General features: G+C 59.7%; 1 protein-coding gene across 1 annotated transcript; it reads left to right on the top strand.

Moving 5' to 3' along the window:
- The first annotated feature begins 3,152 nt into the window (after positions 1 to 3,152).
- SLC17A7 (solute carrier family 17 member 7) lies at positions 3,153 to 14,285 on the top strand. The gene is made up of 12 exons (XM_036307263.1): positions 3,153 to 3,351; positions 7,007 to 7,259; positions 8,564 to 8,682; positions 8,901 to 9,015; positions 9,521 to 9,608; positions 9,822 to 9,908; positions 10,001 to 10,143; positions 10,977 to 11,126; positions 11,322 to 11,454; positions 12,031 to 12,141; positions 12,332 to 12,459; positions 12,890 to 14,285. The coding sequence occupies exons 1-12, from the start codon at positions 3,290 to 3,292 to the stop codon at positions 13,181 to 13,183; spliced, it is 1,683 nt and encodes a 560-aa protein (XP_036163156.1). The 5' UTR covers positions 3,153 to 3,289; the 3' UTR covers positions 13,184 to 14,285.
- Positions 14,286 to 14,399: the final 114 nt, after the last annotated feature.

Below are 14,399 nucleotides of genomic sequence, written 5' to 3' on the forward strand. Positions count from 1 at the left end.
GGCTCCTGGCCTCCAGTTTCTCCCCTCGTCAGTCTCCCAGGGGTCCCAGAGCGGTCTCTGCCCCTCTCCTGTTCACAACCCCTCCCTGGCTCCCCATCCCCCCTGGGAGAAGGTCAAACCCTCAGCCTGGCACTCCGAGCTCGTGTGGCCTGACGGGAGGATATGCCTATTGATTTCAGAGAGAGGGGAAGGAGGGAGAGAAACATCGATGTGAGAGAACATCCATTGGTTGCCTTCCATACGCGTCCCAACCAGGGATGGAACCTGCAACCTAGGTATGTGCCCTGAGCAGGAGTCAAACCTGCCACCTTTCACTGTGCAGGACAGTGCTCCAGCAGCTGAGCCACACCAGCCAGCGCACGGTCTGGCCTTCAGGCCTCATTTGGACCTCTTCCTCCCTCTCGCTGCCTAGTCCAGTGGTCGGCAAACTCATTAGTCCACAGAGCCAAATATCAACAGTACAACGATTGAAATTTCTTTTGAGAGTCAAATTTTTTAAACTTAAACTATATAGGTAGGTACATTGTTATTAACTTAATTAAGGTCCTCCTAAGGCTTAGGAAGAGCCACACTCAAGGGGCCAAAGAGCCGCATGTGGCTCGCAACCCACAGTTTGCTGACCACGGGCCTAGTCACACTGGAGAGTGTCTTGACCACACCATTTTTGGAAACTTTTTCTTAGTTTCTACTGTCCCTTCTACTTAGTACCGCCTCTCTAGTACACCTGGGAAGTTTCTAATTGTCTCCCCCTCACAGGGGTTGTTCCAGAGCCCTTTGGTGATCTGACCCATACCATCATCTCTACCCTCTCCTACCCCTGTCCTGACAAGCTGCCCATTCCTGGAATTGTACTTCAAGTCACAGTCACACCAACATTTCTCACTTCCCCGCTCTGCAAGTGCTGATTCCCCTGAGGTGGCTACACTCCCTCCGGCCATCCTTAGCCGCCTCCCCACCCAGCCAGCCCTTTTCTGAGCTTTCCCTAGAAAGCTTTTCAACCTTCAGGTTTTCTCTGATCTACCCTGGCGGAGTTAGAATCCCCCTCTGGGAGTCCCCAATGCCCAGTGTTACTCTTACAGCTATATCTCCTATGTGTGACAATGCCTACCACCTAGTCGGGACTCAAATATTTGTTGAATAAATGATGGCCAACCCCTCTCCTTTTTCTATAGTCCTAGGTGCATAAGTAAATGGAGGAATGTCAGTGGTAAATTGGAAGAGCAGTAAAGAGTCCAGTGTGGCCCTCGCCGGTTTGGTTCAGTGGATGGAGCGTCAGCCTGTGGACTGAAGGGTCCCAGGTTTGATTCTGGCCAAGGGCACATGCCTGGGTTGCGGACTGGATCCCCAGTGGGGGGGCGTGCAGGAGGCAGCCTATCAATGATTCTCATCATTGATGTTTCTCTCTCTCTATCCCTCCCCCTTCCTCTCTAAAATCAACAAAAATATATATTTTTTAAAAAAGTCCAGTGTGACTGGAACGGAGTTGAGTTGGGTGGGTAGAAGGAGACTGTGAGAAAAGGTAAAGGTGGGATAGGGTCTATGAGCAGCTGAAGGAGCTAATGTAGGCGCCGTGTCCACTAGATGGCGCAAGGCATCCTCAGAACTACAACTCCCAGCGACCCTCGAAGTAAGCGGCCCTTCCGAAGCAAACAGTGAGGTCCAGCGGCCGCTGGGACTCGTAGTTCTCATGGGGACTCTCCGTTGGACAGAAGAACACATTCTTAAATCCTAAGAAGTGTGGGGCTGGGTCCTTTCTGCCGTCCCCTGTCTCCATGGTGATAGTTCCGGCGAATGCACGGGATTTGGCAGCGGCTGGGCCCTCTTCCCACTCCCTCCTCCTCACCATCTGCTCCACCTTCGCACCTGGCCCGGAGCCCCGGCCGCCGCCTCCGCACCCGGGCCGAGGATCCTGCTGCCACAGGGTGGCGCGTGTGGACGGCTCCGCGGGCTACTGACTCCTCCCTGGCCCAGGAGTCCAGCCCCCAGCCCCCTCCTCCACGGGGGTCCGGGGGTTTTCAAACACAGGCAACACTGTGCGACCCAGACCCCCATGGAGAGGCCGCGGCGGGCAGTGGCTGCGGGACACTGGGTCCGTGGCGCCGTCCGCCACGCCGGCTGCTCCCCCACCCCGCGGCGGGCCTGCGCCACATCATGAAAATTTAATCCCGAATGCATTTGCGGCCCGAGGCAGAGAAGCGGTGGTGAAGGAAGCACCCTCCTGGGGCCTGGATCTGGAGATGGCCTCAGCGTCGGGGAGAGGGGCCGCGCGCACAGACCCAAAGTCCGGGTTCAACCCTACGGGGCGGGGCTGGATGCAGGGGGTGGAGTCAGAATAGAGGGGGCGGGGCAGATCCCAGGGGGCAGGGCCTGAACTCAGGGGGCGGAGGCAGAGCTGAGAGAGTTGGACAGATTCCGAAGTGGGGACTAAATTACTGGGGGCGAAACTGGCGACGGCCGGAGGGGGGCAGTATCACAGTCGGGGATGGGACTCAGAGGGGAAGGAAACTGGCGGTCAAGGACCTGGGAGCCGGGTGCGTGCAAAGGAAAAGCAACAGGAGGGGAATGGAATTCCAAAGAGGGATGATGGGAACATGTGGATGGACGTCAAAGGGGAAGAAACAGGATGGGGAGAATAGAGGGGACAGGCGTGAATGAAGATGGGGGTGGGAATTCCGGGGAAAGAATTCCCTGCAGGAGAAGAGAACCTTTTAATGAGGGTGTTGGAACCGGGGGTGATGATACAGGATGGGGATGGAATCCGGGGGGCGAGATGTGCAACTGGAGGGTGCAGAATCTAGGAGGGGGAAGACTGAGGATGAAACGCGGAAGGAGACTCCAGCAAGATGGCCCTGCAGGGGAGGAAAATGCGGGGATGAGATGAAAGGAAGGGGAGTGGGGCGGGGGGACAGGTCTCAGGGAAGCGCTAGAAGGAGCCAGGGGCGGGGATGGGATGGGGGAGAGTAACTCTGAGAAGGGACCCAGCTGGGGCAATGCAACTCGAGTGTGTTCCAACCCAGGGGTGTGGTCCAGGAGTGGAAGGGAGGGGCCGGGCCGGCTTATAAAGCCAGGGGAGGGTCTAGCGGGGATGGGTGGGCGGGGCCTCCCCTCGCCCCGCCCCCGAGGCTGAGTTCAGTGACAGCCCCTCGGCCGCCGCACTCGCAGCCTCCTTCCCCCCCGAGCGGAGCTGCGGGGCCGGCCGGGCCGGGGCGGACCCCGGGAACCCGGACGCGGCCGCCCGGGCCCGCGGGCGGGGGGATCGGCGGGGGGACCCGCCGCAGGGGCAGCCACCATGCAGTTCCACAAGGAGGAGTTTCGGAAGCTGGCGGGTCGCGCCCTCGGGCGGCTGCACCGGTGAGCCGGGTGCGGGTCCTGGGCGGGGAAGAGGGCAAGGTCCGCAGAGGACGCTCATGCCCACCCGGGCGCAGACCCAGAGATGGACGGGCGATACGCGGATGCTGGGGGAGAGGGTGTCCATCCATCTGTCCAGTTTTCTCCCTCGGCCTCCGACGGCGCCGCTGTCCCTGGTTCTGTCTTGCTCATCACCTGGTTTATTCTTTTGGCCCCACCCCACTCCATTCTCGACCCTTTTCTCTGGGTCTGTCCGTTCCCCTCTGTCTGGGTCCCTGAACCCCTGTCCCACGTCTGGGGCTCTGTTCACCCCTCTGCTCTCCGCGTCCCTTCCCTGGGCCTCTGGGCCCCTCTTTCTGGGTCTCTAGTCCCCTTTATCCCCGAGTCTCTGTCCTCTCTGTGACTCTGGCTCTCACTAGATCTCTCTCAACTCCCCTCTCAGGGTCTCTGCCCCCCTCTCGGAGTCTCCGTCTCTCTTTCTTGGGGGTCTCTGTCCTCTCCCTGGGTGTTCATCCCGCTACCCTGGGTCTCTCCATCACTCTGTGGATCTCCGTCTCCGTCACTCAGAGCGTTTAATCTGAAGTTAAAGCGGATTGGGGCCCAGGGGTTCTCGTCCTTGGGGGCGAGTTAAGCTGGGAGGGAGAAGCCGGGGTGTCCGGGGCCTCTGGGGGGAAGGTAGCTGCAGGCCCCACATGAGACCTCCCCAAGGATGTAGGCTAGAGCTAAGGGGGACTCCTACCGGCCAGGGCGATGACCCCAGTGACCTGGGTGTCCCCAGGGCAGGCCGAGCGCCTCCCTCCAGTCCTTCACCCCCAACCCCAGCCTTGGCTCCAAGTCAGAGAAATTACTCATCTGCGGTGAGACCTAAAAATACCCGGCCCGGGCGGGAGGAGCGAGCCCCAGCATCTCCGCTGCCCTTCCCTGGGGCCCGGCCGTGCCCACAGCCCTGACCCCGGGGTTAGTGGCCCGTCCATCTCACTAGGCCGCGCAAGTCCTTCTCTAGGTCTAATGCTAGTCCTGCTTGCTGTAGATCACCTCTGGGCTCCAGGGCCCCTCACCCTCTAGTAACAGGGGAGATGGGAAGGAGGCTGGACAGAAGGGAGGGGGCCGGAGGATGGCACGAGGCGGGGAGGCGGTGGGAAGCTGAGATAACCGCACCCCTGCTTTTCCCAATCTCCCAGCCCCTCCCCACCCTTTTTCTCGCCTCCTTTCACGAGTTTCTCAAAATACATCTGTGAGAAGTCAGGAGAGAGAGGGAGAGACGTGCTGATGGAGGCTGGGCTGGGGGTGCTGCAGGGGAGAGGTGTGTCCCTCAGGCCCCCTCCCTCCGTTTCAGCCCCTCAGCCTCTCATCTGGGTCTGGCTTTCTCTTGCTTGGGCCCTGCCTTACTCTCACCCCCGCCCTGAGCTGCCTCCCAGGCCCACGGGCACCCCAAGCCCAGTGCTCATGCCAGGACAGTCACGGAGGAGCCTGGGCGGAGATGAGCATCCGAATCCTGGGGTTCACTGTGAGGGTTGGAGACAAGGGTGATGCTCTGTGTTGGACACAACCCCCATTCGGTCCTCTAGACAAAGCTGGGGAAACTGAGGCTCAGCTGGAGAAGAGGGAGGCGTTGGTGGCTGAGCCATCATTCAACCCAGGCCAGCTCCTCCCCACCTGCGCTGGAGGCTGCGGGTTTTCCTAGAGATGCATGAAGCTCCAGCTCAGTGGGTGGGGACGCTCCCCCAGACCAGGAAACAGATGTAAACTAGGCGACTAGGGACAAGAAAGGGGGGGGGGGGCAGAGGGATAGAGGCGAGACCAGGAGCCACAGGGCCTTCTCTGTGTGCCGGGCCCTGGGCTGGTGATGCCGGGGGCCAGGACGCGAGCAGGCCCCATCCCTCTTCTCGCGGGTGACCTTGGATGTGCTGCTTTCACTCTCTGTGCCTCAGTTTCCTTAGTTGTACGTTGGGAAGAGGAGAGAGAAGCTAAGAGACAAAGGGGACAGAGGTCTGGGGGAGCGGACTGGGAGCTGAGAGGAGCAGACACAGGCCCCGAGGCGGGACCGCTTTGATGTTGGTTTTAGCTGCGGCCGCAATCACTTCTTGAGTTTCAGGGTCAAATAGCATCTGATACCCACCTGGGTCAAAGTCTAATCTCATTGGCTGACAGGTTCTGACGGGAGTGGGCAGCCCCTACCACCCTGTACGAGTCATTCCGGGGGCTCCCTCCCCCCTCTCTCCAGCTCTCTCAGGTGCTCATTCCTCACCCTCTGGGGTTGGTCCACTCCCCCACTCCCCCCCACCCCCATCCGTTTCTTACGGTTCCTCCTCCCTTCTCCTTAAGTTCTAGGATCGGGAGGGTGGCTGTGTTCTCGCATTTCTTCCACCGCCTCCCCCCAGGCCGTCTGGCTGTTCTCTCCTCCCCCGTCCCAGTCTCCCTCGCCTCCATCTGCTCTGGCCCCTTCCTGGGATCCAGCCGGATCCTCTGGCTGCTTCCGCGCCTCGGAGAGGAGCCGCACCTCACCAATCACAGCCCCAGCCCGTCTCCTCAGCATCCTAATCCCTTCATTGTTCAACGCTCGGTTTTCTGTATCTACATCTTCTCCCCTGGATTCCTGTCCCCTGCCTCTGGTCTCTGCCCCCTCCCTTCTGGGCCACTGTTCTGTCCTCCCTTCTCCTGGGGTGGGTCCCCCTATCTTATTCTCTGCTTGTCTCTCTGGGTCTCTGACCCCTTTTCTCTGGGTCTCTCGCTTCCTTCTGTGTCTCTGACCTTCTTCCTTAGCCTCCCTGTGCGTCTGTCCACACCTCTGGACACCTCTTTCTGCAGCCTCTCTGTGGCTTGGAGGTGGCTCTCCAACTATTCTACCCGTCTCCGTCATCACAGCCTCAATCCCTGATCCAGAACGGGCGGGGGCGACAGGCTCGCTGGGGACCGAGCCAAGTCCCCCACCAGGGCCATCTGTCCCTTGCCAGGACACCACCCCCCACCCCCCTCCCCATCCCCTAGGCTGACAGCCTGAACTCAAGGCTCCCCAGGGATGCCCGGCTGCACTGCTGGAGTCCAGGGTCCCGGAAGTCTCCCCACCCCCGAGGCCCTAGGAATGGGCTGCTGGTGGCTGAACGGAGTCAGCTGGCTGTCAGCCCCACACCTGGGGCCCCGGGGCAGGAGGGCAGCCATAGAGGCAGGGGGAGGGGCGTCGGCATACAAGCAGACGTGGCTGAGAAGCATCTGTTCTGCTGACACCTTTGCTGAAGCATCTCCTTAGCGCCTTTTGCTTCCTCAAATAGACTCCTATCTGGGGGAGGGGGCTAGAGAGAGCCTGGGCCTTGGGGTGGGGGGTGGGGCACAGGCTGTTGGACCGCAAAGGGTAGTGAGGGTGTAAAACTGCTGAGTCGAGAGATGGCAGGGCTGGGAGAGAAGGGACCTGAGGACTTGGACACCTGAGTCTGGGGAGGAGGGGCTGGGGGCGTGGAATTCCTGGTCTGAGGAGGGCGGGGGGCTCCTGAATCCTGGGTCCTGGGGAGAGAAGCTGGGCTCCTGGGAAGGAAGACGGGGAGCACGGGCTCAGTGAGAATCCCGGGTCTTTTTCAAGCAGGAGGTTTGGCCCTGAACTCCCGTGGTGCAGGGAGGAGGGGGCGGGGGCCCTGGGCCGAGTCTGACTCTTGCCGCCCCGCAGGCTTCTGGAGAAGCGGCAGGAAGGCGCGGAGACGCTGGAGCTGAGTGCCGACGGCCGCCCGGTCACGACGCAGACGCGGGACCCGCCGGTGGTGGACTGCACCTGCTTCGGCCTCCCGCGCCGCTACATTATCGCCATCATGAGCGGCCTGGGCTTCTGCATCAGCTTTGGCATCCGCTGCAACCTGGGCGTGGCCATCGTCTCCATGGTCAACAACAGTACGACCCATCGCAACGGCCACCTGGTGGTGCAGGTAGCGCAGGGCGGGAGCCGCGGTGCCGCCTACGCCCTGATGACGTCATGCTCATCCGGCGCAGCCCAGGCCACGCCCCTCCACGCCACAGCCCGAGTAGCCCCGCCCATCTGTGCTGCCCCCTCTCCTCTGACTCGTCTCCGAGATCTTCTTTCCTAAGCCCCGCCCAGATCTACATGAAACTCCGCCCCTATTGAGATCCGGTCCCTAAAACCAAAATGTGGACTGGGCCCCAGCTTTAGGTTCCCTATGTGTTGCCCCTTGTTCATTTTGGGCCTCCTAGCAACTTTTGCTCCACCCCCATCCCACACCTGTCCCAGGGTCACATCTTCATCCCAGTCCTATCACAAGCTCCCCACTGAATTTTAAAAAATATATTTTTATTGATTTCGGAGAGGGAGAGAGAGATAGAAACATCAATGAGAGAGAATCATCAATCGGTTGCCTCCTGCACGCCCCCTACTGGGGATCGATCGGGCAACCCAGGCATGTGCTCTGAACAGGAATCAAACCGTGACCTCCTGGTGCATGGGTTAACGCTCAATCACTGAGCCATAGCAGTTGGGCATCCCCACCGAGTTTTAATCCTGACTTTTCTGAAGGGCTACCCCTGCTAAATCCCGCTTCCTCTGCTCTGGCCATTACCTAAATCCCGCCTCACATCAGACTTTTTTCCTATTTTTTTAAAAAATGTGTTTTTATTGATTTTTAGATAGAGAGGAAGGAAGAGGGAGAGATAGAAACATTGCAACCTGGGCATGTGCCCTGACTGGGAATCGAACCTGGGACCTCTTGGGTCCATGGGACAACGCTCAATCCACTGAGCCACACCCGCTGGGCTTTCTCCCTATTTTAATTTCAGGGTAGGCCATGCCTCTGTCTCAGAAAACAAAGTTCTGATTATGGCTCTGGTCTACCCCGCCTCTAGCTCCCTTCCAATCAGGCCGACCCCATTGGCTACTTCTTGTCCTTGACTAGAACTCGTCCAGGTTACTGGGCAAGCAGTTCCTAAGTTGGTCAGAGTAGAGAAAGAATCGCCACCCCGGATATGGGTCCCTAGACATTCAGAGCAGGGACACTGAGGCAGGGCCACAGGCAGACCGAGGCGTCTAGGCAGCACAGGCCCTAACAACGGGGAGAAGCCTAGTTCGGTCTGGACCGAGGGAAGACTTGAGCTCTGATGGGCGGGGCGAGAGAGGGATCCTTGTTGCGGATTGGCCAAGGGACTAAGTCTGTGGGTGCTGATTGGTGGTGGTGGTGGGGCAAACTCCGGCGACTGGGTTGATGTGCTTTTCCGCCCACAGAAAGCTCAGTTCAACTGGGATCCAGAGACTGTTGGCCTCATACACGGCTCCTTTTTCTGGGGCTACATTGTCACCCAGATTCCCGGGGGATTTATCTGCCAAAAATTCGCAGCCAACAGGTACGGGTCGGGGTGGGGTTTCTCAAGTTGGGCGGGAACTACAGTTGCGTGGGTGGAGTTAGAGAGTGTGACCTGGCATTTGGGGGCTGACTTTGGACAATGGGAGGGGCCTGGGGGCGGGGTCTTAGAGGAAGGCGGGGCTTGTGGTTGTGAAAGGTGGGGGGCAGAGAGAGCAGAATCCTATGCATGGTGAGATAGCCACGGACTCTTCCCATCAGGGTTTTCGGCTTTGCTATTGTTGCTACATCCACTCTGAACATGCTGATCCCCTCGGCTGCCCGCGTCCACTATGGCTGTGTCATCTTCGTGCGGATCCTGCAGGGATTGGTGGAGGTAAAGTCCCGCTATATGTGACCCGCCGCCTTCTGACCACCTCTTCGCCTTTAAAAAGATTATATAGCCCTGACCGGTTTGGCTCAGTGGATAGAGCGTCAGCCTGCAGACTCAAGGGTCCCAGGTTCGATTCCGGTCAGGGGCATGTACCTTGGTTGCGGGCACATCCCCAGTAGGGGGTGTGCAAGAGGCAGCTGATTGATGTTTCTAACTCTCTATCCCTCTCCCTTCCTCTCTGTAAAAAATCAATAAAATATATTTTTTAAAAAGATTATATATATATATATTGATTTCAGAGAGGAAGGGAGAGGAAGAGAGAAATAGAAACATCAATGATGAGAGAATCATTGATCGGCTGCCTCTTGCACGCCCCCTACTGGGAATCGATAACGCAACCCCGCATGTGCCCTTGCCGGACTCGAACCCGGGACCTTTCAGTCCGCAGGCTGAGCCAAACCAGCTAGGGCCAACCTCTTCTCCTTGACTTTGGCTTTCTTCTCCCCAGGGGGTCACTTACCCCGCCTGCCACGGGATCTGGAGCAAATGGGCCCCTCCCTTAGAGCGGAGCCGCCTGGCGACCACAGCCTTTTGCGGTGAGAGGAAGGTGCTGGGATTTAGATTTGTGGGTCTGAAAGAGGAGGGGGTTTGGGGAAGGAAGGGGTTGGGCACTGGCCGGATATCTGTGGAAAGAGGGGCTGTGGCTTGCACTTTTGTGTCCTGGAAAGACGAGGCTGGGGGTCCGAACCCCTGGATCCGGGGGGCTAGCTAGGTCTGCTCTCTCTCCCGCACCCCCCCACCCCCATCAGGTTCCTACGCCGGGGCGGTGGTGGCCATGCCTCTCGCCGGGGTCCTGGTGCAGTACTCAGGCTGGAGCTCTGTGTTCTACGTCTACGGTGAGGGGCCCGGGCGCCGGGGTTCGGGGGGTGCTGGGCCAGAGCGAGGCCGGTCGTCACCTCGCTTCCATCCCCCTCCTGACCCCCTCCAGGCAGCTTCGGGATCTTCTGGTACCTGTTCTGGCTGCTCGTCTCTTATGAGTCCCCGGCGCTGCACCCCAGCATTTCAGAAGAGGAGCGCAAGTACATCGAAGAAGCCATCGGCGAGAGCGCCAAACTCATGAACCCCCTCATGGTCCGAGCCAAGCCTGCGGGGTGGGGGCGCGGTGGGGCGGGGAGAGAGATCCAAGCAGGGAGGCAGGAGAAAGGGGGCTTAGAACCCGCACAGCGAGTAGGTCGTGGTGCGTTCCCCTACTCGGGAGACCTGATGGGAACGCCCAGTGGGCGGGGCCAGAACCTGGGAGGCGGGGTTAACGCCGGGGGCGGGCCCGATTAGCAGGTGCTGGGGGCGGGGCTAGGTCGCCACTGGGGCGGGGCCACTGGTGGGCGTGGTTAAACCAGCAGAGGCGGGACTAGAATGTGGGGTTTTGCTTAGACCTGGTGGTGGGTGAGGCTAGATTTAGGAGTCGATATTGAATGGGAAGATTCCTGGGCCCACCCTTAAGGGTCCCTGAGGGTCACCGAGGCCCGACACATGCGAACCGGAGGGGCCACTGTAAATCAGGAGCCTGCATTCCTGAAGTGTCACTCGCAGTGGTTCTCAACCTTCTGGCCCTTTCAATACACTTCCTCATGCTGTGACCCAACCATAAAATTATTTCCGTTGCTACTTCATAACTGTCATGTTGCTACTGTTATGAATCGTAAAGTAACTATCTGATATGCAGGATGGTCTTAGGCGACCCCTGTGAAAGGGTTGTTCGAACGCCGAAGGGTCGCGACCCACAGGTTGAGAACCGCTGCCTAGAGGCTAGGGTGCAGGGCCCCCGCAGGGACATGGGCTGGAGCCCCTGGGGCTTTTAATGAAGTGGGGAAACCGGGGTCTCTGCGGGGCTGTAGTGAGGCTCCGGAAGGGACACGGAGAGCCCCCGGGTCCTGTCTCAGCGGCCCCTGCTCTCGCCCCCACAGAAGTTTAAAGCACCCTGGCGGCGCTTCTTCACCTCCATGCCCGTCTACGCCATCATCGTGGCCAACTTCTGCCGCAGCTGGACGTTCTACCTGCTCCTCATCTCCCAGCCCGCCTATTTCGAGGAAGTGTTCGGCTTCGAGATCAGCAAGGTTGGACCCTAGGAGGGGGCGGGGAGAGCAGGGGGCGCGGCGGGGCTGAGACAGAAGGAGCCGAGCGTTGGTCCCAAGGGGGTGGAATGAGGGACAGGGAGGAGCCGGTGCGCAGGAACCGGGTGGAGACGCCCGGCGGGCGGCCCTGAGCGCCGGCCCTGTCCTCCCCACCCCCACCCCCCACCCTTCGCGCAGGTGGGCCTGGTGTCGGCGTTGCCCCACCTGGTCATGACCATCATCGTGCCCATCGGTGGCCAGATCGCCGACTTCCTGAGGACCCGCCGTATCATGTCCACCACCAACGTGCGCAAACTGATGAACTGCGGGGGTGAGTGGGGCTGGGTCTAGACCGGTCGGGGGCCGCCTGGGCCGGGGCAGAGCGCCGTGGGGCACAGCCGGGGGCGGGTCCGCGAAGGGGTAGGTGGGGGCGAGGGCCGAACAGGGGTGTGTCCAAAAAGGCGGAGTCAAGATGAAGCTGGGACAGAAGTCCCGGGCCTCGGGGGGCAGCGTGGATGGCTGTGCAGGTGGAGCAGAGGCGAGACCTAGTTGGGCTGGAAGCGCGGGGAAGAGGGGCTGTGAGTGGGGGACCTGGAGAGACGCGGTGTAGCCGGCTACTGCCCTGGGGGTGTGGACAGAGAGGGAAGGGGTGAAGGTGCGGGGGTGGGTGGGCGGGGCTGGGACCCTGCATCTTGGGGGCGTGGCCTGGTCAGGGGGTGGGGCCACGGAGGGCCGGGCGGAGGCCTGGAGCTCGTGCGCTTGGGTGTCCGGGGCCAGGCTTCGGGCTGGCGCTGGTGGGAGGGGCAAAGCCAGGGACGGGCGGGGCGGGCAGAGGAGGGGGGGACCGGCGGGCTTAGGCCTGGAGAGCTGGCGCGGGCACCGGGACTCAGATGAGGGCCCTCCGCAGGCTTCGGCATGGAAGCCACGCTGCTGCTGGTGGTGGGCTACTCGCACTCCAAGGGCGTGGCCATCTCCTTCCTGGTCCTCGCCGTGGGCTTCAGCGGCTTCGCCATCTCTGGTGAGAACCGCGGGTCGGCAGCACCGGGGGAGTCTGGACGGCGCCGTGGGGAGCTTTCTGGCTCAGGAAGGGGGCCTCCCAGCCACGCAAAAGGCGGACTAGGAGGCGCAGCGGGGAGCGGGGAGGGACGGCTCAGAGGGAGTCACTGGAGGGAGACTCAGGCGTGCCGCCTCCTGGCTCATCTTCTCAGGGTTCAATGTGAACCACCTGGACATCGCCCCGCGCTATGCCAGCATCCTCATGGGCATCTCCAACGGCGTGGGCACGCTGTCAGGCATGGTGTGCCCCATCATCGTGGGCGCCATGACCAAGCACAAGGTGGGTGCCTTCGCCCTGACCCATTGGCCCTCCACCTCTGTGCTCGGTGCCTCCCTGATGAGGGCGGCCTCCCTGGGCTCCACCCCTGCCTCCTGCAGGTGTCTTTCAGCTTCTCTCTGGATCTGTCTCCCTTTCTCTGGGCCTCCCCTATCCCTCTAGGGCTCTCTCTCTTAAATATATTTTTATTTATTTTTAAATATATTTTTATTGATTTCAGAGAGGAAGGGAGAGGGAGAGATAGAGACATCAATGATGAGAGAGAATTATTGATTGGCTGCCTCCTGCACGCCCCCTACTGGGGATCGAGCCCACAACCCAGGCATGTACCCTTGGCCAGAATCGAACCTGGGACGCTTCAGTCCGCAGGCCGAAGTTCTATCCACTGAGCTAAAACTCCCTCTTCACTTCCTGTTCCTCTGGCCTCCAACAGACTCGGGAGGAGTGGCAGTACGTGTTCCTAATCGCCTCGCTGGTGCACTATGGAGGGGTCATCTTCTATGGGATCTTCGCTTCCGGAGAGAAGCAGCCATGGGCGGAGCCTGAGGAGATGAGCGAGGAGAAGTGTGGCTTTGTTGGCCACGACCAGCTGGCCGGCAGTGATGAAAGCGAAATGGAGGATGAGGCTGAGCCCCCTGGGGCGCCCCCTGCTCCCCCTCCCTCCTATGGGGCCATACACAGCACAGTGCTGCCCCCAAGACCCCCACCCCCTGTCCGGGGCTACTGACCATGTGCCTCCCACTGGATGGCAGTTTCCAGAACCTCCATTCCACACATCTCTGGCCTGAGTGACAGTGTCAAGGAACCCCAGTCCTCACTGTCCTGCCTCAGGCCTAGGAAGCACTCTCCCTTGCTCCCAGTGCTGTCGAATCCTCTTCCTTTCCCAATTGCCTCTCAGGGTAGTGAAGCTGCAAATGGCAGTTTCAAGGATACCCAGATTCCCCTAAGGGTTCCCTTCTCTACTTGTTTTGCCTCAGTGGTTCCAAACCTCTCCTTTCAGGGCTTTATTTCCATGGACAGTTCGGTCTCTCACTCTCTCTTGTGGTTTTGAGGCAACTTCTCCCCTTCCTTTAACCCCAGGGATCCTGAGTTACTCGGCCCCCCCTCTTCTCTCAGAAAAATTCAAGGTCTTCCTCTAGAGGTTTCAAATCTCTCCTAAATCTATTCTGCATTTTTTTTTCAGGTTGGTTTAGCCAATCACCCATCCCCACTATTTTAGAGATCGATTCTCACCAGCGTTTCTGAGGGAAAATGGTGGTTTCAAGACCCCCTCCAACCTCTTCACCCCTCCTCCCCTCCACCAGCAGATTCTGCTGAACACACCAAATCCCCAAGACCTTCTCCCTAGCTTAGTGCAATGTCTAGGGACACCACCCAGACAGCAGGTTTATCAGTACGCCTCACTCCACCCCTATGCACTTTTTCGGACAGTTTTCAGGGTTAAATAGTGGCTGCTCAAGTTCATCAGTGGTTTGAAGCCACCACCATTGAACTTCCCCACGGTGGTTTCAACATGTCCCCTTCCCCCCCAGCTCCTTGCACTTTATTCTCCTGGGTGGTTTCAAACCACCCTCATTTTCTCAGTGGCCATTTTTCGTGTCCCTCAGGGGCTAAATGACTCAAATTCGGGGATGCTACCCTCTCACACACCTTTCTTTTGGCTTAGAATTTGGGGAACAAGTATAAGAGAAGTCACAGAATCCCCGGAAAGGGAAGGGGGCTGGGGCGAGAGGTGTTTTCCCCGGGGCAGGGTACCTCTGTGTGTGTCTGTCTCTGTGACTGTAAGCCCTGCCCTGCCCCACTCCCAATAAAGTGCTTTGGTGGACACACCCAGGCCTCCTCATTGGGCCAGTGGCCGTGGGAGTCCCAGCCCCAGGCCCTCCCCTCCTGCAGACCCGGAGTTCGAGGGCCCTCCTCCCCCAGGAATCAGGCCAGAGCAGGTG

This window comes from Myotis myotis, unplaced genomic scaffold (genome assembly GCF_014108235.1).
Source record: "Myotis myotis isolate mMyoMyo1 unplaced genomic scaffold, mMyoMyo1.p scaffold_m19_p_45, whole genome shotgun sequence".
In the NCBI taxonomy this organism is placed as follows: Eukaryota; Metazoa; Chordata; class Mammalia; order Chiroptera; family Vespertilionidae; genus Myotis; species Myotis myotis.

Coding starts and splice junctions, on each gene's coding strand:
- SLC17A7 (XM_036307263.1), top strand. CDS start 3,290: ATGCAGTTCCACAAGGAGGAGTTTCGGAAGCTGGCGGGTCGCGCCCTC. Junction 8,683..8,900: donor CAAAAATTCGCAGCCAACAG/GTACGGGTCGGG, acceptor TCTTCCCATCAG/GGTTTTCGGCTTTGCTATTG. Junction 9,609..9,821: donor GGCGACCACAGCCTTTTGCG/GTGAGAGGAAGG, acceptor CACCCCCATCAG/GTTCCTACGCCGGGGCGGTG.